Here is a 25,466-nt window from a genome sequence, read left to right as displayed (position 1 = left end):
GACTGAGGAGGAGGAGGAGGAGGAAGAAGTGGATCAAATTGATCAAATGGAAGAGATTGAATCAGGATCAATACATGACAGCGAGCCCCTGTCAGAAGCAGACCCCTTAGAAAGAGGAATGTCTGAGGATGAGGGCCTTGTTCCTGACCAACCTGTTTTTACAGGCTTATTCTGCCCACAACTTTTCAGATCACTCTTGTTTAAGGCAAAAAATATTGCACGTCTAAACAAGTCACCCCCTTCTACCACTCCAACTCCTTCGGAAGAGGGACCAGAGGATCTAATTTTCAACCAACCAGTAGTCGAAGCAGAGGTGATCCCAGTTCCTCCCATGTTTTCGGACCTGGTACAGAAACAGTGGGCCTCTGCAGCAGTGTACCCAGCCCCCACTGGATATGACAGGAAATATTTCAATTTTGCTCCTGATTTCTCAAGATTATTGAATACTCCCGAGGTAGATGAACCTATAGTGGGATTAGCATCCTCCTCCATTCCCAGTGATGCGCTGGAGGCATTAAAGCCAGAGGAAAAACGGGCCGAGCTAGCCCTACGCAGAGCCCATCCGTCTGACACGTGAGCCATCAGAGCAGCCACGGCCGCCTCCTTCTTCACCCATTCTTCTCTCAGATGGCTCAGCCTCTTACGGGAACATTCCCTGATTCTAACCTTAGAGCGCACCAAGATATTGCTAAACTTATAGCAGCTGCTGAATTCTCAGCTGACGCAACTTATCATGCAATCAAGTTTTCAGCCAGGGCCATTACTTCACATTCCACAACGCAACGCTTGCTATGGTTAAAACATTGGCAAGTGGACTTTAAGCACAAATGCAAGCTGGCTTCATTCCCAATGTGAGAGACAGACTGTTTGGCCTTTCCCTTGTTCCGCTACTAATTGAAACCCAAAACAAAAAGAAAATTCTTCCTTCCCTTTTCCAGAAGTCAGATCCTAGAAACCCCCAGTCCTTTCGGAGGGGATCCTTTCGGCCCTTTTACCAGGGATCTTTTTCACCCAGATACCAGAGACCCCCATCATTCAGACCAGGGCAGCAGCCAGACAGGTCCGACTTCGGGGATAGGAGCAGAAGGGGTGGTCAATCCAAGAGATCCTTTCGGGGAGCAGGAAACAGGCCCTTTCAGCGTCCAAGACAACTCCCTGGACCTGACCCCCATTGGCGGATGCCTTAAATTATTCGCGGACCAATGGGACTCCTCAACCTCTGATTCCTGGGTCAGAGACATGATTAGATTTGGCCTTGCACTGGAGTTTCAATCCACTCCCCCAGATTTTTTCATGTCATGCCCTCTCTCCAGAGACTCGGTTAAACGTAATCTCAAGGAAACAGCTATCCAACACCTACTGGACATACGATTCATCCAGCCAGTAGCCACCAACCAACGAGGGCGAGGTTTCTATTCACATGTTTTTGTTGTTCCCAAAAGTTTGGGGGGGTGGAGAGCAATATTCGATCTGAAACGTCTCAACCGTTTCTTAGTATATCGCAAGTTTAAAATGCACTCCCTGCAATCTATCTTACTTGGCACCAGAAAGGGTGACGTCCTCACGTCCATAGACCTGGCGGAGGCGTACCTGCATATTGCTATTTGGCCTTTCCACTATAAATTTCTGTTATAATAACCACCATTTTGAATATGTGGCCGTTCCTTTTGGACTAGCTTCTGCCCCCAGGACTTTCACGAAGGTTCTCGCAGAGCTAGCTGCTCATCTCCGTGATATCCCTGTACGACTCCAGTGTTATCTTGATGACATATTGATTTTATCATTTTCCGCTCATCAGGCAGTCAAAGATATGCAGAACACATTACAATCCATACAACAACATGGATTCTCAATAAATTGGAAAAAGGGTCATTTAACACCATCAACTCTGTTAACCCATCTGGGGGCAGTCATAGATATGGTGGAAGGCAAAGTTTACCTGTCACCAGATAGACTAAATAGCATTCAGCAATTAGTTAAGGAGATCAGGGGTCTTAAGAGGGTGTCCCTAGCTGAACTATCAAAATTGTTAGGCAAGATGATCTCATGTATTTCTATCATCCCTTGGGCCCGGCTCCACACTAGATCCCTCCAGTGGTTCCTGCTCCTGTACCAGCACTCCAGCCAAAGCAACTCCAAATACAAGGTTAGGGTACCATCAAAGGTCCTCATATCTCTCCTCTGGTGGACCAGACCAGTCATCAACAGAGGCTGCCTCTTCAAAGAGCCACACAGACATACCACCACCACTGATGCCAGCCTGTTTGGATGGGTAGCGCACATTCAATTGCTCACAACCCAGGGCCGCTTGCCCACTATAGAACAGTTGTGCAGCATAAACTGGCTGGAGCTTCGAGCAGTACACCTGGCTCTTCGCAGCTTCCTTCCACAGGTACGCAATCAGCACATACTAATATTGACCGACAACGTAACAGCCAAAGCTCACATAAACGGGGGCACACAGTTGAAACACCTCACACGAGAAGCGGAGCGCTTGTGTCGTTGGGCGGAGAGCAACCTACTTTCCATCAGAGCAGAGCACATTTCGGGTCTGTCAAATACACAGGCAGACTGGCTGAGCAGGGCCATGATTGATCAATTGTAGTGGCACCTCCATCCGTCCCTGTTTCAAGAAGTGGTCAGGACATTTGGACAGCTGGTGGTGGACCTGTTCGCTTCCCCCCTCAACGCTCAGCTCCCAAGATTTTTTTCCAGGTACCCCTCGTAAGGAGCGGAGAACTTCAACTTGCTCTGCTGTCATTGGCCCCCGGGACTTCTGTATGCATTCCTGCCACTTCCACTGGTTCCGAAGGTCATCCAGAAACTGCTAGATGAGAGGGCAGAAGTACTTCTAGTAGCTCCTTACTGGCCCAGACTGCCATGGTTTGCAGACCTCCGCAGTCTCTCCGTATCAACACCATGGAGAATTCCGCCAGCCAGTGTTTCGTTAACCCAGGGACCCCTTCCACATCCGGACCCTCAATGGTTGCACCTGACCATCTGGAGGTTGAGCGGAGTTGTCTGAAGAGCGAAAAGTTTTTCAACAGAGTTATTGCCACTATCCAAGCTGCCCCACAACAATTCGCATTTACAATGCCACATGATCCAGTTTCTGCAAATGGTGTACTGAGTCTCGAATTGATCCCATCTCTCCATCTGTGGCTCAAATCCTAGAGTTCTTGCAAGATGGACTTGGCAAGGGTTTATCACCTAATACGTTGAAAAGACAGGTGGCAGCCTTGGCGTCAGTTCTCACTTGTGAAGGTCTACTTTCTCTTTCCCATCATCCACGCATACGGAGTTTCCTTCGAGGAGCCACAAATTTACGCCCTCCAGCGGTACACCGTTATCCCACCTGAGACCTTAACAAGGTCCTCATCGCACTCACTAAGGGCCCTTTCGAACCCTTGAAATCGTCAAGTCTCCAATTTCTGACGTACAAAGTAGTTTTCCTTGTAGCGATCACTTCTGCTTGTCATATTTCGGAGATTGCAGCTTTGTCTGTCAGACAAGATCTTTGTATTTTCCATTCTGACTGGGTGGTCCTTCGTCCTATGTTTATACCCAAAATTAATTTGGCTTTTCACAGGGCACAAAAGCTGATACTTCCTAATTTTTGTCCCAGACCATCCCAAGGGTTGGAGCTACAATGGCATAGGATTGATGTGAGGCGAGCATTGCAAATATACATCAACCGCACAGCGGCTTTCAGAAAACCAAAGCCTTATTTGTGTCTTTTCAACCCAACACTCAGAGATGCAAGGTCTCACCTTCTCCAATAGGCCATTGGCTACGGGCCGCAATAGCGAAAACATATCAGACTCAATCCATGCAGGTGCCCAGGGGCATAACAGTTCATTCAACAAGGAGCGCTGCAACATTGGCAGCATGTGCCACACAGGCACCAATAACTTAAATTTGTTGAGCCGCAACCTGGGCCTCTCCATCGCCATTCATTAGGCATTATAAAATAGTTGTGTTTGTATCTGCAGAGGCCTCCTTTGGCAAAAAAGTTCTGCAACGGGTCCACAGGGATCAGGAGGAGATTCCAGGCCAGATGGAGTCCCTCCCGTAGGACAGGCCAAGCTTTGGTATGTCCCACTACTGGATGCTCTGAACAGCTCATGGGAGAAAGAGCGTTGGTACTTACCTGACATGCCCGTTCTCTTTGAGCTGTGAAGAGCATCCAGCCCCACCCTTTTTTCCATCTGGTGGGGTCCTGTTTTGGCCAACGAGTTGTTAGGGCATTGAGGATGAGGGCGGTTATGTCTCTCGTCTTTGCCCAAACTGGGGAGTGCTGGGGAGGAGTACTGTGGAGGAGGAGGAGCGTTCCACAAATTAAGCCCAGCCTAGACATGCGGAGATTGAAGCACCTCCCACTATAAAACACTACTGGATGCTCTTCACAGCTCAAAGAGAACGGGCGTGTCAGGTAAGTACCAACGCCCTTTTTCCTTTTGGGCTTCATAATACTGATAGTTATTACTATTATCAAAATGTATTTTAATGTATTCTTATTTTCCAGTTCAGCTTGGACAAATTCAGCAGCCATACAGATAGGTCACCTTTCAACCAAAATGTGCAGCTTTTGAGCTAAGAAATACATTCTTCCTTTAGATTGTGTGTGCCAGAAATCAAACCAAACTCCAAATACTAAAAATGGCCAGGAAGAAAAATCGATAGACAAAGCTAAAATTGATTTAATTTCAATTAAAATGTGGTGAAATCAACTCAGCACTAATAATTTGATGATTTCCATGTATTAATCATTTTCTCTTTCTGTCAACAATTTGGTTGTATGGACACCGTGAGCTTAACATAGGCAGCCTGGAGCCTGAATTGGTTCACCTGATTTAAGTGCTTTGAAGACCAAGGTACCTTTCTGTTCTTGAGGCAAAATAACAGAAGGGCAATTCCTGAGGTAGCAGCATCAGGTTGTTAATACGGTAGCAATAGAGCTCCCAGCAGTGGTGCGTCAAATTACAGTGCCGTCAAAATGATAATGTGTAAATCTTAATGGCATGTTTCTTTAATATCATGATATCTGATAGAAGTATGCAGGTTGTGTCATTTGAACGATGACATCCTGGACATCATTTGCCTTGCATATGACCATTCTTCTCATGCCCGTTGGATGAAGTAACATAGCATATTCCTGTCCAAGAATAAGAGCTAGGCATGACTGCAAATAGTGCTTAATAAAGCTCTATATATCGCTACGTAATAAAATACACCACTGTCCCTTGGGACATCTCCCCTCCCTCGATCTTCCCCTCTGTCAGAACCCTCAATATTTTATATGCTCATCTATATATCTGCCTGGTTAAAATACCAATTACCCATTGTTTGGCAATCTGATAGCTGAAGTCATTAAATTGATACGATGTTTACATACAGAAGCAAACCTTAGCATCACCATAATTTAGACAAGCAGAGAATGGAAAATCATATGTACACTAAAAAAATAAATAAATGAATTTGGTAGAGTGGTGTCTGTTTTTCATAAAAAATAAAGCATTTTTAAAAGTTTTCAACTTTTGTTCTAAGCATGCTGAAATGGAAAAAGAAAAAAAAAATTCCTGGCCTTTTGGTTGCAAAACTAAACTTAAAGAATACTGCAACGCCTGGGGATGAAAATGACATTCCTACATCTAAACTCTGAATATTTTATATCGTTAATCCATATGTTCTTTATTGCACTTATATTGGCAGTGAAGGTAAATATTATTTTTACTAATTTTTTTAATATCTATGATTTTTTTTTGGAAAAAGGAGGCATTTATGTTAGGTAAAGTGAACCAATGGAAGTTTGAAATATTTTTTACATCATTGGACTGTCCACAGGATTTATGTAGGATCTAGAGACACTACTGTAAATAAGGACAATGATAGTGGCTAATGTTTTGCTTCAGAATTTGCCAGATTCTCATTCATTTTTCTCAACAAAATATAAAATACAGTAATATGAAATGAGGTAGAAGAGAAAGCTTGGGCAGGTATCAAGGAAAAAGCTCACCAGATATATTGCCACAATAAGAAGTCAGGCTATCTTGGATAAGTCAAATAAGCATACCTTAATACTGTATTTTGATTACATTAAATTTTTCTGGTAAATTTTGAAAAACCCATATTATACATTCTACAGACATTATAGAGTGTTAACTATTTCTTTGTAAAATGATCTCATATGAAAGAATGCCAACATTATTAGCTGCATTGGATTATGAGTACTTCTTTGCAAGGATTTTATTTGTACATTTTAATTCTAGGACCTTAAAGAACAAAGTGCATAAAGTTATATAAGACTATTATGATCACAAATGTAAATTCTGATATCAGACTCAGATTCTTATTTTGCTTAAAATACAATAAAGACAATAATAAAAATAAAGAATATACAAATAATTGTATATTTGTAAGAGTTGCAAAAAAAATCTTGCAACTTTTCATGAGAAACTGGTTTTTGAAGGTACTGAATACATGAGAATGAAACTTTCTTGTTTTTTTGCTGGAAATAACACCATTAGCAGATAAATTTGGAGAATATTTTTATACATTTTGAAATAGTATAGTCCAGCCATATTCTCATGGAGTACAATTTAAACTGGACCAATATTTTACTCAGAATATTGCTACTGAAATTTGATCAAGCACTGAGCTGATTATACACAGGATGTATAGATATGAATATCTTTTATTCTATCAATAGTTTGGCTTGAATTTTTTAAAATTTAGCTTTAAAAATCCTTGCGAATACTACAGATTTATCATGATACATTCAAGGAATTATTGTATGATTCTAAAGATAATTACAATTGAAAATTAAATGGGTTAATTTATGAGTTCAAAGGCTATAACAAAAAACAGTACTTTCCTATTTTGTCCTAATAAGATTTCTTTCTTTTTTAATATTCATTCATGTCCAATTTTTGGAAACTTGCTTGGACAACTCAGTGCAACTTTCTTGGCAAAGTTTTTTAGAAGTGGTTTGCCATTTCCTCCTTCCTAGGGCTGAGAGAAAGTGACCAGCCCAATGACACCCAGCTGGCTTTGTGCCTAAGGAAGTCATGGTCGTATAGTTCCCACTTAATAAAGGAAAGAAAAATTGCAAGGGTTTTTTTCCCCTTCATGGTAGTTACTGAATGAAAGATCCAGAAGATGTTTATGGAAATTTAGAATATAGAAAATGTGTGAGAATTCAGGCCCATGGAGGTGTTCCCATGTGATCCATCCATTCAATTCCCTTCTTCCTTAGGTTGTCTGTGTAGAGAACTGTAGGGCATGTACAGGAGTGGGATTCAAATTTCTTAACAACCGGTTCTGTGGGTGTGGCCTAATTTGTGGGTGTGGCTTGGTGGTCATGTGACTGGCTGGGCATGGCTTGCTGACTGGGCGTGGTTTGGTGGTCATGTGACTGGCTGGGCATGGCTTATATGTAAATATTATAAATATTTATGTAAATACTGAATTTTTTTATTAAAAAAAGAGCAACTTTTACCCAAAATCAGGTAAAGCAGGCAGGCAAATTGAGTTGCTCACAGAATCACAGATTCATTCAGATATCTATCTTTCTGCAATCTGCTAGCTGAGTCTCACATAAAATTTGCTTGCAAGCAAACTCACAAAACTCACAATACACTATGTATGTAAATATTGAATTTTTTATAAAAAAGAGCAACTTTTATCCAAAATCAGGCAAAGCAGGCAGGCAGATTGAGTTGCTCACAGAATCACAGATTCATTCAGAGATCTATCTTTCTGCAATCTGCTAGCTGAGTCTGCATGAAAAATAGAAGCTTCAGTCCTAAGGAAGGTTCAGTTCTGCTTTTCGATAAGTAGAAAGCAAGAAATCCAACGATTTCCTGATTTCTAGCTAATCTAAATCTCCCAGGATAGCAGAGAAGCTGATGGTCGGGGGAGAAAAAAGGAACTGTGCAGCATCATAACAACTGGTTCCATAGAACCGGTCTAACCAGGTAGAATACCACCCCCTGGGCATGTGGTTGGTGATACAAGGAGTCAAGTTTACGAGGACAAATTAACAGCTCTCTACATCTTGAATGCCCCCCCTTTTAAAGTTGCTTTTCCTATTTCGAATTTTTAACTTGTGTGATATATATTGAAGATTCTTACTCTTATTGAAGATTTATAGGTAAAGCTATGTTTAAATATATTTAATTATACTTGTTGGATTCCAAAATGTGAAAACTGTTTTCCTAATTTCTGTACACTATAGGAATATCAAGGGAAACCAGCATGGTTTCTTGAGAAAAATGCAATCCTAATGTAGATCAGAGCATCAGAAGGAGTTTTTTTTGCCTTTATTAAAAATGCAATTTTTGACACTAATATATTCACCTTTTCTATCCTCACTAGTCAATACTCCCATTTCTTCAACTGCTCCGGCCCCTTCATGAATGTAACAAATGTATCAGGAAATGGCATTGCTGCCTGGGAACACAGAGCCCGAATTTACTGCATACTCTTACAACAACTTGGAGACACTTTGTGATGTGCAGACAAAGAAAGGCGTCTTCTACAAAAAAGCAAAACTTCTCAGTCCTGGGGAAGACTTGTATTGTTTTGCCTGTAGGGAGGACCGAACCAGAAATGTGATAATCAACGTAGGTGGCATAAAATACAAAATTCCATGGGCCACATTAGAGAATTGTCCCTTGACCAGGCTTGGAAAGTTAAAATCATGCAACAACTATGATGAAATAATGGATATATGTGATGATTATGATGTCAACTGCAACGAATTCTTTTTTGACCGTAATCCTTGTGCCTTCAGGACCATCATGACTTTTTTGACCGCTGGGAAGCTAAGGCTCCTCAGGGAAATGTGCGCACTCTCTTTCCAAGATGAACTGGTTTACTGGGGGATAGAAGAGGAACATCTGGAGTGGTGCTGTAGAAGAAGACTACGACAGAAAGAAGAAGAGATAGCGGAGGCGACATTGTTTGAAGATGAAGTAGAAGTTAATGAAGCGCCCCAATGTGCCTTCAAGGATAGCAGCCGCTTGCATTTGTGCATGAGAAAGCTCAGGGACATGGTGGAAAATCCTCATTCAGGGATCCCAGGAAAGATCTTTGCTTGTATATCGGTTTCTTTTGTTGTCATCACTGCAGTGAGCCTCTGCATTAGCACCATGCCAGATCTCAGAGAAGAAGAAGATCGGGTAAGTCCTGTCCCCCCGCAAATGTAAACACTGCCAGAGACTTCTCTGTCAATATTTGTTTATTGGCTTGCTTTTGTATATGCATATAGGCATATGGCAGTAACATAAACTTTATCCTAAGCAGACATTTTGATTGTGACTTTTAGCATAGTTATAATTGCTTTTCTGTCTGTAAGTTTTATATTATAGTATTATATATTAACTCACAAACGAAGCTGAATATATGTGTCCCAGGATAATGTTACAGGATCCCTGAAGATGAAGGGCTCAAAAGACAAAATGTCTGGTCCTGGTACCCAACCCAGCTTGGATCCTATATATTAATTTTCTGAATTAGTTAGGACAGATATCTCAGTAATTAGATTTTGGACATTGTCTGAATTCTTTGATGACGGCCCTAAAGCACAGCAAATTCAAAGGAAGTATTTGTGGAACTCTAATTGAATTGCAAACTGAGCAAGATTAATTTTGACTGTCTATAGTTTCATCTGATCAGCATAAAATAGTAATTAGTGTGACATAATCCTTTTTGTTATCAAGACCTTGTCTCTGAGCAAGTTTTGAAGCTCATAGCTCATACATAAACAGAAATCTGCATCTTTGCTTTATAGTTCCATATAAATTTCTCCCTTGAGTAGAAAACTTTGTAATCATTTTTCTTTTCTTTTGGTTTTATGAAAATTAGTGAATATTTAATTATTAAGTTGATAGCCTGCCTTTTGCTCAAGCTCAAGGAATACTAGTGTTGTTATTAATGGCAGTAAAGGGTTTTGAGGACCTAAATGGAAAGAGCAAAATCAACATTAAAATATTAATATTTTTTTATTTTATTTTTTATTTATTTTTGTCAATTGCTTACAAGCTAGTAGGTATAAGTAAAAACATAGTTATATATGGATACATATAAGAAAAAAACAACAACAATAGGACAGGGACGGTAGGCACGTTGGTGTGCTTATACACGCCCCCTACAGACCTCTTAGGAAAGGGGTGAGGTCACTAGTAGACAGTCTAAGGTTAAAGTTTTTGGGGTTTGGGGAAGAAACCACAGCATCAGGTAGAGTATTCCAGACGTTGAGCACTCTGTTGCTGAAGTCGTATTTCCTGTAAACCTCATCAAATTCTATTAAGAGGTTTCAATATATTTACAACATTCTTACTTTAAATTCTGTTTAAATATTTTAGATTTTATAATGCTGTGTATAATGAAATATTCCATTCTAATTAGTTATCCTGCAATATTAGGGGCTTTTCCAAAATGTTTTAAGATCCAAGTATCTCGATAGCTAAGGATGCTGCAAGTGCAAGTTCCCTGTGGAAATTCTTGAGACTTAAATGTATAGCTCTATCTTGTCTAATGGGTTTTTTCAAGAGCAATGGCATTGTCTGTACATAGCATTTATTTCAGACTGTTAATATTATATCACCACATGTTTATAGTTTGTAACATATCAATTACATCCATTTTTAATAACTAGAAGTGGAAGATTCATTACACTGAAAATTTAGTTTTAATAACTTTAAAACATTTAACAATGTATTTTTGTTTCTAGATAAATAGATAAAAAGAAATAGAATAGAATACAGGTAATCCTTTACTTACAACCACAATTGAGCCCAAAATTTGTACTTGTTTTTGTTAAATTAGTAATAACAGTTGTTAAGTGAATCGGGTTTCCCCATTAACTTCGCGGGTCAGATTTCAAAAGGTGATCACATGACCCCAGGTCATTGCAACTGTCATAAAAATGAATCAGTTGTCAAGCATCCAGTTGCAAATCACATTAACTTGGGGATGCTGCAGTGGTCATAAGAGTGAAAAATGGTCATAAGTCACTTTTTTCAGTGCTGATGTAACTGAACGGTCACTAAACAAATTGTTGTAAATCAAGGACTACCTGTAGTTACCAGTTTTCCAACTAGGCCACAATAGAAAACAATGTCAGTAACTTCAAAATAATTCTTCGTCACTGCTTTGATTCGAGATGATGGACTAGGCAGCTGGATAAGAGACTGGAAACAGTTTGTGGACTTTCTACATGCTAAATATAATAACAGATGGTTCACAGAGGGATTTGAAGATTAATGTAATGTTTAGCTCACTGTATTGACTGCTTTTTCTCTCTCTATGTGTGTGTGTGTGTATGTGCGTGCAAGCGTGCTTATGTATATATTTGTGTGTGTGTGTATGTGTGTTTCTTTGTGTGTTTGTTAAAAGGGGAGAATTCACTGCTTTTTCTTTTCTTTCAGCACCCAGCCAGGATGGATCCTAAATGTAAAATGTTAAATTTCATTGATTACTTTTTCTTCTTCTTCTTTTTTGCACACTACTTTTTTCTTTTTTGTTGTTGTTGTTAGGGTTGAATGTATGCTTTGGTTTGTTTCCTTTTGTTTCTTTGTTTTACTGTTTTGTATTTTATTTTTTATTTATTTTATTTTTTATTATAAAATAATAAATAATATTTTTTTAAAAATAAAGAAAATAGTTCTTCTTTGAACAGGCGGAATCTGTTTCGAGAAAGATGAGAACTGTTCCAAGAAGCAAAAAAGAGTATTCCAGCAGGATGTAGCACAGAGCTAGGGAGGAGCCAAAATTTAGTGAAAAATACTAATTAAATATGTTATCTTCAAACAAGCCAAATTAATGAATAACTGTACAAACACTTGCTTAGCTCAATTAGTCTAATGGAACAGAGTTTTATAAAAACATTGCACAGTTATAAATTATTATATATCTTAATATAAACTCTCATAAGTCAGTGGCTCTTAGTAAGAGTTTGCTGATTCTACATCCACAGAAGTGTTTTGATGCTTACTGTTGTGGCAAAATGATGGATGGATGGATGGATGGATGGATGGATGGATGGATGGATAGATAGATAGAAAGATAGAACTTTGATTAAACTCTTAGATTGGGTACAAGATGTTTTTTTTGTCAAAATATAGAAAAAGTAAGTGAAAAATTTCAGACACATGGATTCAAAGGCATTCAATTAGTTCATACAACAAAGCTTTCCTGAAAAGGCTGGGTCTGTGAGCTAATGGGCGTTTCTGGACTGCACATAAAAATTCAAGATTACCTGCATTGTACCACTGCAGTGTACAAGAAACGCTTTGCGATAGTGGCAAATATCTGTAGCTCAGTTATAGGATGAGGGTGAAGGTTCGTTCTCCAAGCTTGTGGGTTGGTTTCCGAACATTTCATTACCAGGCTAGGAGATATCTTCAGAAAAATGGAGGGAATTCCCAAAATTCCACCGAAGATATTATCTAGTGTGGCAATGAAACATTCGGAAACCAACCCACAAACTCGGAGAACGAACCTCCTCCCTCAAGTAATTTATTCTTGGGCTATCTAGAAAAAGGAATTTACCTGAGGATGATCCATTTGTTGTGCACAAGGCCGAAGAGTATTAACTTGATACCACTATCTTGATCAGTTTGAAGAATTTTGGGGAGAAGCTTTTGTCAGAGTGATTAAATTACACGACCTGTACCTGATGTTTAACGTTTTCCTGCTACTTGGCAGACCGCTTGCCCAATTCTACAGGCTTCCTTATTATTTTTCATTGGGAGTCTCTTCAGTTCCGAGCAGCAAAATGTGATACTAAATTCCTCTTCCTATTCCAACAGCAGTTTTATAGCATGGCCATGATCTGAATAAGTTAAATTCCATTTAATGCAGGTTGTGTAGGAGAAGATTTCGATGCACCTATAACGCCTTCCTCTTTCTGCTTCTTGCAATGATTAGTTTGATTTTTATTTTTATACTGTGTGAGATGGTGGAGATGGGACTAAAAGTAAAATAAACAACCCAAAGTCTTTAAAACAGAGCACAGGAATTATATTTTCAGTCCGAGATGTGGCTTGAGGAGAGCTAAAAAGAAATGCACTTATAATCAATGCATCAGAGAATGTGGTATAATAATTTTTAGACAGTCAGTGCTGTCAAGAAAACTATAAAAATATAGTTTCAGGATAAAACTGTTAGTCTTACATGGCTGATAATAAGCCATTGTCAAAAAGCAACCTCCCTAAAATAACACATTAATATAATTAGTGGTACCAACCAAATGGTGGAGATAGTTAAAATTCAACAAAGAAATGATAGGACGCTTATTAATATGCCAATGGAAAAGTAAAACAAAATGTCATAAAGAGCCTTGAATTGTAGTGTCTATTTCTGGTCTAGTATAACTATGAAAGAGGAGCAAATCTATTTTGGCTTTGCAGATCAGTGAGCAATCCAATACTAAGATGATACTAGGTGTCAAATAAAAAGAAACATTAAAATGCTTGCAAGCAGCCAGTAATCACCTGCTGCTTCCCAAGCATAGATTATTATAATAAGTACGGCTAGCTTTTTGGACTCTTCCAAAGACCGATTTACATAGTGAATATTCAATTAAATATAGTTACTGGTTTATGCAGATGGCCTATAGTTTAAGAAAGAAAACAAAAAAAAAATCATTTTTAAAAATTTGAAAAGTGAGTTTTCCTGTTATATAAGTTTGGCATCCTCACTCAGAATTGCCAAGATACCAAGATACCAACAGCCTTGAAATCTTGTCAAATTTGTAGCTCTTGAAATATGGCACTTTTGTTTTTGTTTGTTTTAATTCACTTTATTTTTGCATTAAACAATGAGCTTTTAATTGGGAATTGGGAAGTGCTGCTGTTGTTTATTTGGTTTTAGATAGTTTTTTTGTTATCAATCAGTTCCCAAATGTTTGTTGTTTATTTGCCACTTTGTATGATTTTTCTGCTTGGAAAGAAGTTTGATTGCTGTTCCCTCTTTTGGACAATGTCACTTTCTGTCCTTACTGATTGTTGAGGCTGTCTGGAGCAATTTATTGTTATTTGCCACTGTTTCGTGTTTTACTGCTGTCTTCTCTCACAATATTCTGAGACAGTTCTTTCTTTATATTCCCCCATTTATAATAGTTTACCGATTCATTAGTCTGTACTCAGGAGATCATGCGGTTATTTTTGTCTCTGATTGGATTCCTTTGCATGCCCCAAATTGATCCATATTTTCTCAGAACTCATTTTTGGGTGTCTGTTGGCCCTAGATTATCTCCTTGTATTGCAATACACTACTACTTGTTTTCATCTGCTTTCAGCTTTTCAGTCTGGTCTTGATTTACTCTACTTTTTCCCCAGTTCTTCCATTCATTCACCAAAATGGCCTCCCTTAGTATTAACATAGCTAGTATGTGTAAGTTACTATGGTATGCCTAACTTAATTTCACAAGCGATGTACAGTACTTCAGTGCCTAGTACTAAATATGCTACTGGAGTGACATCTAGTGATCATGAACAATGGATTAACATAGTTTTGCATCTCTCAGATGGTTATATTTTAACGCTTTCCATCACAAGCAAACTAATCCTCAGAGTAGTACATTTTAAAATATTTGCTGTTGGACTGACTACTACGTTGGTACAGTCTGGGACAATTTAAGTTGGTAGTTGCATCTAGTAGTTTGATAATAAACATTTAAAAAGTTGGCTTGCCCCATCAAACTGTAGTTCTACTTTCATCATAAACAACATTATCCAGTGATACTGAAAACAAGAGATTGGGTAAGGCTGACTGCATATTTTAGGACTGAAAGCAAACAACAGAGCTCTCTTCTCCCATCTCATCCAGATTCTTCTCCCGTTATCAAACCTACTTTGTTGAAGGTGTTAGTTCTTCTCATCCTTGAATAATGATGTATAAATATATTTCTCTTTGATATTTTACATATATATGTTCTTCCATGCTTGTTCCTTCACAAGGAGCAAGTAAAGAATGATCTGTGGGAAACGTCTTAGTTTGTCTCCAACTTTTCCATTCTTCTTGGAGATCTCCTGGAAGAGAAGAGATTACAGCTTGGAGAAATTTGATTGGTGGAGAGGTGTAGGAGATGACCAGGCTGAGCCCATGGAAGGGGTCAAGCACGTCATCAATTTGGATCCCTTCCACAAGAGATCTAAGTCCAGTCCTCCTTGGATTCCATTTACTCTTATCTATCAGCTGTTTGTTTTGACTGTTAGTAGTTCAGATTCTTATTTAGAGGTAAAATGATATAAACTTGTATTCATGTTGACCCTGGCTCCAGATTTCTTGCACCTAACAGTAGGACCAAAAAGAAGCATGGATTTAAAATGTAGTACTTAACAAGAAAAAGTAAAAGTGTACTAGCTTGAGAATTTTACTTCCTAAAATACTAACTGCCTATTTTGAATCTATTTTAGAGCATTATTTGTTCATTGGTGTTTTATAAATATATGCACTTCTGACAGTCCATGAGTTTGATGCTAGATAACCATCTGAGAATGGAAATTTGCTTTCATTTTTTAAACTAGGCATGGGCGAGAGGGAGAGATGTCGCTTGCAGAATTATTTGATCATTTATGCTAAATGTGCTATGTATCATTTTATGACCACGTATAAAATAATTGTCCTAAAGCTTCAAGTACTGCTATTCAATATAAGAGCGAAGAGTGCAGGAATGCTTTTAATTGAGACTTAATCTTGTATTATAAGGTCTCACACTCAAAGCAATAAATTCTGTGTCAAATCACACGCGAGAGCTTTTAAGAGACCTCAAGAATATAGAACTAATGTAAACTAAAACTACTCAAACAGCTATTTATCTACTATTTTAGGCAGGTGGCTATTTCCTAAGGATTTTTGAGAAAGCTGTTAGGAATTTGTGTCCTTTAAATGTAGGACTCAGACTAAAACAGCGGGTATGGGGTGGGAAATGTCTTGGCACAGAGATATAGTCCAAAGCCAACACTAGGTTTAATTGCATATTTTCCATCAAAATGATTGGTTGCTGCTTAGTTTCTTGGAGCGGTTTTTCACGAGCCAGATGACTCATTGGAAACAGACTGTATCCAAGAGAAATGTCAAACTCCTTGTTCAGTGGCAGGAAACATGACCAGACCTATCCATCAGGAATCTCACATTCCTCCTGCTTCAGGAGAGCAAACCCAAAGTCTTGGGTTAGCAAATGAGTAGGATGAAATGGCCTGGACACATTATCATACTAAGAGAGGGGATTACAATCTATGGGTGTGATTACAAATACTACAGCTATGGAAGATTGTGCAGAAATGGTTCACAAGAGTAGATTTTTGAAATAGGTTTTTCAAATTATAATAATAACAATTTTCCCTCACGTTAATACCTTCTTTCTTCAGCGTATTTACTTTTGCTCTTTAGCCTCTCAAAATGTTGGCAGTTCATCAGGCATTCAATAATATGGCCATACCATCACAAGCCATTTTTCATTTTCTTTTATTGGGTCAGATATAGCGTCTGCATCATCAGCTTCTTTTAATGACCTCATAATCCCTTGCGGGGTGGAGTCTGGGCAACTGAATGGAGCTAGCAGAGTGTTTTATAATGGCCGGATGCCCTTCCTGTCACCAATGCAGAGTTTTGGTCAGCAGATATATTCGCAGCGTGCGCAGAGAGAAATACCTGCCTCTACCTAAGATTGAACTCACAGCCTCCTGATTGTGAGGCGAGAGCTCCACCTCTAGGCCACCGTACCACTCAGATATATTCTCTGCATGTTCACTGTAATATGGAATCCCACATCAAAATTGCTTTAGAAAAGCGTCTAGTAAATGTAACAGGAGAAAAAAATTGAAGAATTGATTAGTGTCTTAAGAATGGAATATAAAAATGATTTTAACATCATGGCATTGCCAGGGTCTGATATTTTAGCATTTGTTGACAAGGAATGGTATACGGTGCTGGCTGGCTAGCGACTCTAGATACCACATAGTTTTTAAAAAAACTGCTGGCCTCTTCCAGAGATAGAGTTAGACGTTGCCTTTCTGGCTGTAATCCTCAGAATAACAAGGAATGAGAGCAGATGTCTTGGCTGGCCTTGTGACTCAGGCCTTCTGCCCAAAAACCTGGAAGAATTGGAACCAGTGGGACAAAGCTGCCAGGGAAAGTAGAGGCAAGAAGCATCAGGGATGTTTTATTACTTTGCAGCACTGTTGGGCTCAGCTGTTTGTTAATGGTCTTTGTTCCTCTGTGTCTTTGTATGTTTGTTTGCTGTTGAGTAGTTGTTACATGCAGATAAATCTAGGAAGCAAGAACTCAGTTCACATCCCTTATTTCCCAAGAACCCTCTTAATTGTGTTTTTGAAAAATAAAAGTCCTTTAGTTGTTGATTATAGTATATTGTATTATATTATATTACTACATTACATTACTAGTTATGTTGTATTACAAGTATTACAATACTAGTTGAATACTACTATTGAATAATAACAACAACAGAGTTGGAAGGGATTCTAGTTGAAGGTCTTCTAGTCCAACCCCCTACCCAAGCAGGAAACCCTATACCATTTCAGACAAATGTTTGTTCAATCTCTTCTTAAAAATCTTCAGTGTTGGAGCATTCACAATTTCGGGAGGCAAGTCGTTCCACTGGTTAATTGTTTTAACTGTCAGGAAATTTCTCCTTAGTTCTAAGTTGCTTCTCTCCTTGATTATTTCCACCCACTGCTTCTTGTCCTGCCCTCAGGTGCTTTGGAGAATAGCTTAACAGCCTTTTCTTTGTGGCAGCCCTTGAGATATTGGAACACTGCTATCATGGTACCCCTAGTCCTCAGCCCTAGGGAATTTGTGTGTTTTCTACTATCACACATTCCAAAGCCACATGGACATTATCCCCTTTGAAAGGGAGAGTCTGGAGCCATTTTCATAAAAGCCTAATTATGTTCTGCACTATTCAGATTCTAAGAAAAGAGGCGGGCATTTTCCCACAAGTAGTAGCAGCATAACTACTTCCCTGGGTAAATACATCTTCAGTTATTTGGCAGAACAGATGCACACAGACTAACTGGAGTTCAGGTAGAGGGTTTAAGGTTTGGCCAACTTCAGGGTTGACAAGGAGTGGATCCCGGAAGAGATCAGATAGGCTTGCGCTCCATGTTCAGGACAGTTACCTGGCTAAAGAACTGTTACTTAGGTAATCTGTGTAGTGATTTTTAATGTTTGACTATGAAGTGGGGGAGGAACAGAAGATAATCTTCTGGACATCCTGGATCTCCAACTTATCCACTAGATGACATTCATCATCATCATCACCAACACCATCATCATCATTCACCCAAGCAAGTTCTATTTTCAATTGTTCCTGGAAGAGTAAAACTAGGACGACACCTCAGTTGGCCTATTCATAAGTATAAGCTCCACCACAGGAAAGCAGTAGCCCCCAAACCTTGTGGAATTGGAAGACTACCAACAGTTTCTCTCAAGCTAAATGAGCTGGTGAGTTTGATTCTGTTTGAAGAAAGTACTGAGGGCATTTCAGTATGAAGCTATTTTCAACTTTAGAGATAATCACCAGCATCTTAAATTGCATTCAGAAGTTAATTGGAAGCCAGTGCAGGGTATAATGATATATTAATAACAGCAATTGCCAAGCAATGAGCCAGCAGCTGCATTGTGAACTAATTGAATCTGTTGGGTGGTCTTCAAGAACAGCCTCACGTCAAGCACATTGCAGTAATCCAGACTCAGGACGATGTGTACAGGAATTACTCTCCTGTGCCAGGTGTTGTGCCTTGGAACTGGCCTAGATAATCTGCTTTTAAAGTGCCTGAATCATAGTATTGTAGCAGGAAGGGAGGGAGCAAGCCTACAGGGTTTGGTCAACTCTTAACCTTCCTCCGACACCATTCTTACTTACACTGCATTCTGTCATAACCCAGACTGAATAAAGTTTCTTTAAAACAAAGCAAAAACAATCACAACTAACTGTCCAAAGCATTTTCAAGAGTCTTCTCCAATACCAAAGTTCAAAAGCATCAACAGACTCCTGCTTCTTTAGAGTCCAGCTTTCACTTCCTTAAAGTGTCACGGGAAAGTCATTCCCTGCATGAGTCTGATCTTTGTATGTACAGACACATTGCAATATCTGAATATCTTCCAGTACCTTTATTGCTATCTTAAGCAAGTTCTAATCTATAGCATCCTTTAGTGTTGGTTCTTTTAATTGTTGATATTCAATAATACTGATGCAGCTAAGGAAACTATAGCTTGTATCATTCATGGCATGGTGTACTATGAACACAACTTCATGGAGACATGGCAGGAAAAAAAATACGTTGCTAGAGCATGTTTATACCGAAGTCTTTGTGGTAGCAACAAGCCAAAAGAGAGGGGGGTGGAATTCATTATTTTGCCTGTTATTTCCTCACTCTCAAAAAGTTCAGGTTTGCTTCAGGAAAACAATATAGCTCTGTACTGTAAATCCTGGTAAGATATTTTAGAGTTCTTACTGTAGGTCTAACTCCCAGGATTCCCTTTTATTATATTTTGATAATTTTGTTAGTTATTAGTTTTTAGTTCCTTTATAGGAGAGAAGAATAATGGCTAGGAAAATATTTTACTATAGACATTATATAATTATGCATGACATTAGATATTTTAATCCTTTTCTAAAAAAAATTAGGACTTAAAGCAAGCAATAAAATGTACTGGCTGGAGATAAAGTACTTTGCACAATGTATAATTAATCTAATTCACTACCACTGGAATCATAATTATTAGTCACACAGTTGGTGTTAGTTTTGTCACTTGAAAGGGCTGAAGCAATTTGTGAAGAATGAGTCCATTGGCTAAAACCTGTAAGAACTAAATGTGAAAGGGAAGAGGTGAAGGAAGACTGCTAGCTTCTTGCTTATATAGCTAATCATATTCGAAAACCGAATGCAAGGCTAAATGGATCTTTGTTCCAATCCAAAATCTAGTTGTGCCAACTATAAAATTATAAAATATATGAACAATGAAATGTGGAAATAATTTTCGGTTCTCCTTCCAAAAGAAATTGAACGTAGGTGACATAAAAAGAGATCTATGTCAGTTGTGTGTTTTCTCCCTGAATTACATGTTCTTTTCCCATGTTGCAGTTTTCTACTTGAGGCTTCTTTGTTTAAAATATTCATTCCACACCTAGAGCTACTGTAGTTCTTTATGATCAGCCTATTTTATATATAATATGCATGAATGGGCCACTTAATTCTCTGGCAAATTATCTTTCAAATTATTTAAATCATAACCTTAACAATATTCCAGTATGATCCAAAATAATGGAATGGAAATACAGTGAAGTGTAGGGTTTCAGTTTTTCCTTATAAGATATGCATGGTTATCTACTAAGATAATATTCTGGCTGTTTTTGCTGTTGTTTTTTGTTGACCTGAATAAAGAGTTGGGGCCACTGTTACTTTCCCAGATAAAAACTTAAAAAAGTTTTGCCTAACTCTTGCTGGCTTCAGTTGATGGGAATGAGACGCTAGCAGTTGTTTTCCTACCTTTTCCTTTTTTGTTGTCTGATTGGGCAAAATTACCACTTCAGTCCTTGGTCTGGCTTTTAGTTTGTTTTTAAAACCAGAATAATGAGGAAGCCTAGAATCCTGCAGAACCTTGACTATGTTTAACGGCCTTGTCTTTGCAAATTTCTCCCAGCAAATTATATCAGTTGAGAGAGCAGTAACTTAGAAATGTCATATTTGCCTCCTTTCCTTTTCATTAAACTATTCCATGTGAATCCTTCACCTCCTTGATGTATAGAGTAATCTAAATCAGGGGGTCTTCAACCTTGGCAAGTTTAAGCCTGGCAGACTTCAACTCCCAGAATTCTCCAGCCAGCTTCTGGGAGTTGAAGTCTGCCAGGCTTAAACTTGCCAAGGTTGAAGACCCCTGATCTAAATCACTGTTAGACCTTTGAGGCATTCCAGGCAAGAAGCATGTCTGTGTTTACTGTCTCTATCTTTATTGTAAGGTTGCAATAACAGAATCTTGCAGGTCTGAAAGACAACCCCCCCTCCTTCACTTTTACTCTCCCCAAAACTAGGGAGGGTCCCTTCTGCAATAATTTTGCTCTCTTTCCTCCATAGGGGAGGATTACATTTTATCATATCACTGTATAAATTGCGGCTCTTCCTCGCCTGTCTCCCAAGGTCCTTCCCATATACCATTACAGTCATTCAGCAGTTCCTTGAGCAGACTTGTAGGAAATGTCTAAATCGGGGGGGGGGGGTCAAACTCAAGGCCCGGGGGCCGGATCCAGCCCATAGGGTGCTTAGCTATGGCCCATGAGGCCCCCCTGGAAACAGCAAAGGACCAGCCCGCAATGCCTTTGCCAGCAAAAATGGAGCTTGGGGGGGCTGCATGTGGCCCTTGAGAGCTCCGTTTCTGTTGGCAGAGGGTTGCAGGAGGCCGTCGCAGCTGAAAAGAGAGCTTGGGAGCCTGTTTTTGCTGGCAGAGCGCTTGGACCACCACAGGTGCCCCACGATACGAATAACGTCATGTTGGCCATGCCCACCCTGACCACGCCAGCCCTCTGAAGTTAAACACAACCCTGATGCGGCCCTCAATGAAATCCAATTTGACATTCCTGGTCTAAATCATTTTCCCTTCCACAAATGATGGTGGATTTTAGGAATTCAGCAAGGCAACACTCCTTTATCTTCAGAGAAAAGGAAGGTGCATTGCTGGAAAACAGGACATCAACTGTATATAATTCAGTTTAGTAGGGGAAGTTCCACTTCCCATCTGTCTATGGAGATTCTCAATCATGCAGGTCCGGGTGTGGGGTATCTCCAGACTTGGCAACTTTGAAATTTGTGGGCTTCAACTCCCAGAATCCCTCTTGGGTAATTTGGGGAGTCGAAGTCTACAAGTCTTAAAAGTTGCCAGGTTTGGAGACTCCTTATCCAGGTCATAGCTGTCCCAAAGGTGCTTTTTCCAAAAGGCAATTCACTTCTGAACTGAAGAAATTTATTGGATGAGAAATGAAACATTTTCAAAGAGGAAAAAAACCCCAAGAAAATACCATTGCCTTTTGAATAAAAGCACCTTTGCTACTCCATAAGATGCCTATTTCCCTGCACCCAGAAATCACCCAGATTTTTTGTCAAAAATCAGGAGGAAAAAGGCTGGTTTCCAGTGGTACAATTTGCGCGGTTCTTTTTGCAAAAGTAAAAATAGAAATGGAAATGTGGAAGGCAAACTTTGCTCCACCTTTAAACCCTGTACTCTCCTCATCACGTACATAGAATTTTTAAGGAAACATAATTCATGTTTATTCCAATAGCCTTTATTTGTTCTGTCTTCTTGCTGGAGGTGATTAACATTCAACATAAAGAAAAGGGTAAGGTTGAACTGTACCTATATTTGGAAGTGGAGATGAAACAATCAAATAAAAATCATTATTATTAGTTTTGGGTTGGTGAGTTTATCTGCAGCCTTTAAATAACAACTTTGTTCATTTTCCAGTAAGGAATAATATTCAAACAGTTTTCTTACCTCTTGGGTTTTTTTAATGGCAGTTATTAGTTTTAATTTAGGGAGGGGAATTGTTTTATAGAGTAAACGTTTTAGAAGCTTTTCCAGCATAAATGTTTAATGTAGAGTAGCTCCTACTTTTTTTCCCCCCCAGAATCAAGCTCCAAGATTTAGGGTGAATTTGGGATTTGGGCCTTTGGGGGAAAGGGCTAGTTTTAAAGCTATTATTCATGCTGGCTAGAGGGAGTCCACATATCTTAAAATTGCCAGGCTTAAAAAACTGCTCTAGAGAAGTTAGGCATTTATAAAAATCAAGTTAAAATAATCATTATTTTAAGAGAAATTTACTTTAAAAATTGAAAATTAATTTGGAAAATGAGTAATTTGAACAGTTCACATGATAAGGAGGCTACTGTCTAGACAGGTCCATCCCATAACAAATCTGTCAGTCTCAAAGATGCCAACGCATAGAAATGTGTTTAGTTTAGCTTTATATTGCAGCTTTAAATCTGTAACAGATTATTTACAGGAACACAGAAGAACAATACAAGAGCATTTTTGGCATCTCAAAGTGTTTTTTTTTTTTTGGCTGGCTTGCTAAATAACTCTTAATTTTCCGCCTTCCTTGCAGGGGGAATGTTCCCAAAAGTGCCATGACATCTTTGTGCTGGAAACGGTCTGTGTGGCTTGGTTTTCTTTCGAGTTCCTCTTGCGCTCTATCCAGGCGGAGAGCAAGTGTGCCTTTCTGAAGACGCCGCTCAACATTATAGACATTTTGGCCATCTTGCCTTTCTACATCTCTTTGATCGTAGATATGGCTTCTCCCAAAACTAGCAACAAGCCTGGGGGTGGAGGAAACAAGTACCTGGAGAGAATGGGGCTGGTGCTACGCACCCTGAGAGCCCTTCGCATCCTCTACGTCATGCGCCTGGCAAGGCACTCCCTGGGGCTGCAGACACTGGGACTCACTGTGCGCCGCTGCACCCGGGAATTTGGACTGCTCCTCCTTTTTCTTTGCGTTGCTATGGCACTCTTTTCGCCCCTTGTCTACTTGGCGGAAAACGAAATGGGCGCCAAGCATGAATTCACCAGTGTTCCCAGCAGCTACTGGTGGGCTGTGATATCCATGACAACTGTCGGCTATGGTGACATGGTGCCTCGCAGCATTCCAGGGCAGGTTGTGGCCCTAAGCAGTATCTTGAGCGGTATCCTATTGATGGCTTTTCCGGTCACTTCCATTTTCCACACTTTCTCGCGCTCGTACATTGAGCTTAGGGAAGAACAGCAGCGTACTGCTAATAGGCAACCTCATGAACTAGAAGAAAGCAACAACTTTCCACAAGACAGCAGCTCTCAGGAAGAAGAGTCCTCCTCTTCACAGGGCAGTAATGGAGCAGCGATTCCCGCTGAAATGGCACAAGGCGCTAAGAATTGCTGATGCAAAGGAAATTGGAATCCTGGGGAACAGGAGAGGAAAAGTGGATGGAAGTCTATTTATGTCCTAAAGCAGAGGCCTCCAAACTTGGCAACTTTAAAACTAGTGGATTTCAACTCCCAGAATTCCCCAGCCAGCATAGGAGTGGAAGTGCACAAGTCTTGGAGACCTCCATCTTAAAGTAACCAAACTGCTTAGATCTCCTTTTGCAACCAGAAAGGCTGCCTTTTGAGCAGCGGCTTATGCGTTCCATCATAGTGCTGAAGACTGGCTGGCTTTAATGTTAAAGTCCTTTAGAATTTCAGAGACTCTCCAGCACTAACAATGCTGCTAATTGTGCTTTTCAAGGTAATTTTCAAACTTGTTTCTGTTGTATGTATGTGGGAAGAAATAACACAGCTAAGGTAGTTTTAAAAAGTATCCAGATTCAGGCAGTTCTTGTTCCATTCATTCTGCATAGAGCTAGAGAAACTGATAAAGATTGCCCAGCAGTAGTTTCTCCCTAGCTGTATTCATCCGTAATGGATTCATGTTGCAGTTGTACATCATGAAATATGCATAGAGGTTAAAAAGGGAATTTGCTTTATGGGTATGAAGACGTTTTGGAATTAATTGCGAAGCCAATCCCTGTGTTGCCCATGGTTTATTTTTTTTCCCTTCAGTAAAAAGGCCTGCTTTAGTTCTTTATGCATTATTGCTATTGGCCACAGGAAGCTTTGCACTTTGGCTTAGATCAGGGGTAGGCAACTGAGACCCCTTTACGGCTTGTGGACTTCAACTCCCAGAATTCCTGAACCAGCATGATTGACTGAGGAATTCTGGGATTTGAAGTCCAAAGCTCATAAAGGGGCCATAGTTGTCCACCCCTGGCTTAGATGGTATTTCCTTTGCTCAGATTTAAATTATTCTGCTTGGATTTTTTTTCCCCATATGTCTGATCCATTGGTACTAAAACCATGATATTTTTAAAATGGAAGAAGACACTTCTGAGGCATTTATAGCTAGCTGGCTTTAAACTAAATAGCAAAATTGAGCTTTCATTTTATTCTAATAACTATCATGTGCAGTGTTAGGTTAAAAAAACTGTTCTTGCTCTTGTCTTTCTAAAATAATAATAAATTAATGCAATCAATAATAAAAAGAATTGTATTGGCCTGGAGTTGAATGTGGGATAAATTGCAGAACATCGTTAAATTAGCCCTGTCCATTGCAAAGATGCACAATAAAGGAGGAAGCACAAAGCATTTGCACTTAATTTCCTCTGTATTTGCAACAACAGTTTTGTTCCGTGCGGCATGTGGGAGTTACAAAACATGAGATAAAAGCTTTTGGTTTTGACGGATTTTGACCCTGCAAATCTTCTCCTCATAGTTAAAAATGACTTCTTCACTATGTCGAAAATAACCGCACAAGAGTCACAGTGAGCAGTATTTTTAAAGTAGATTTTGCTACCCAAAGGCAGGAGCCTTTTACAGTAATTAGGATTTGTGGTGAATTCCAACTCCTGGATCTAAGCAAAAATTAAGAGCCTTAC

At 39.4% G+C, this 25,466-nt stretch overlaps 1 protein-coding gene across 1 annotated transcript in view; it reads left to right on the top strand.

Annotated features, from left to right (window-relative positions):
- Positions 1 to 24,059, top strand: part of KCNG2 (potassium voltage-gated channel modifier subfamily G member 2) — a 51,926-nt gene extending 27,867 nt beyond the window's left edge. The window contains exons 2-3 of the mRNA XM_026699167.2: positions 8,377 to 9,182; positions 23,129 to 24,059. Of these exons, the coding sequence (XP_026554952.1) occupies positions 8,427 to 9,182; positions 23,129 to 23,935 (1,563 nt within the window). The 5' untranslated portion in view covers positions 8,377 to 8,426 and the 3' untranslated portion in view covers positions 23,936 to 24,059. The remainder of the gene's footprint in view (positions 1 to 8,376; positions 9,183 to 23,128) is intronic.
- The last annotated feature ends 1,407 nt before the right edge of the window (positions 24,060 to 25,466 follow it).

This window comes from Pseudonaja textilis, chromosome 3 (genome assembly GCF_049901715.1).
Source record: "Pseudonaja textilis isolate UNSWEBS1 chromosome 3, rPseTex1.2, whole genome shotgun sequence".
Classification (NCBI taxonomy): Eukaryota; Metazoa; Chordata; class Lepidosauria; order Squamata; family Elapidae; genus Pseudonaja; species Pseudonaja textilis.
Note: the sequence above shows the minus strand (reverse complement) of the source record. Positions and strands in the feature narration are given on the sequence as shown.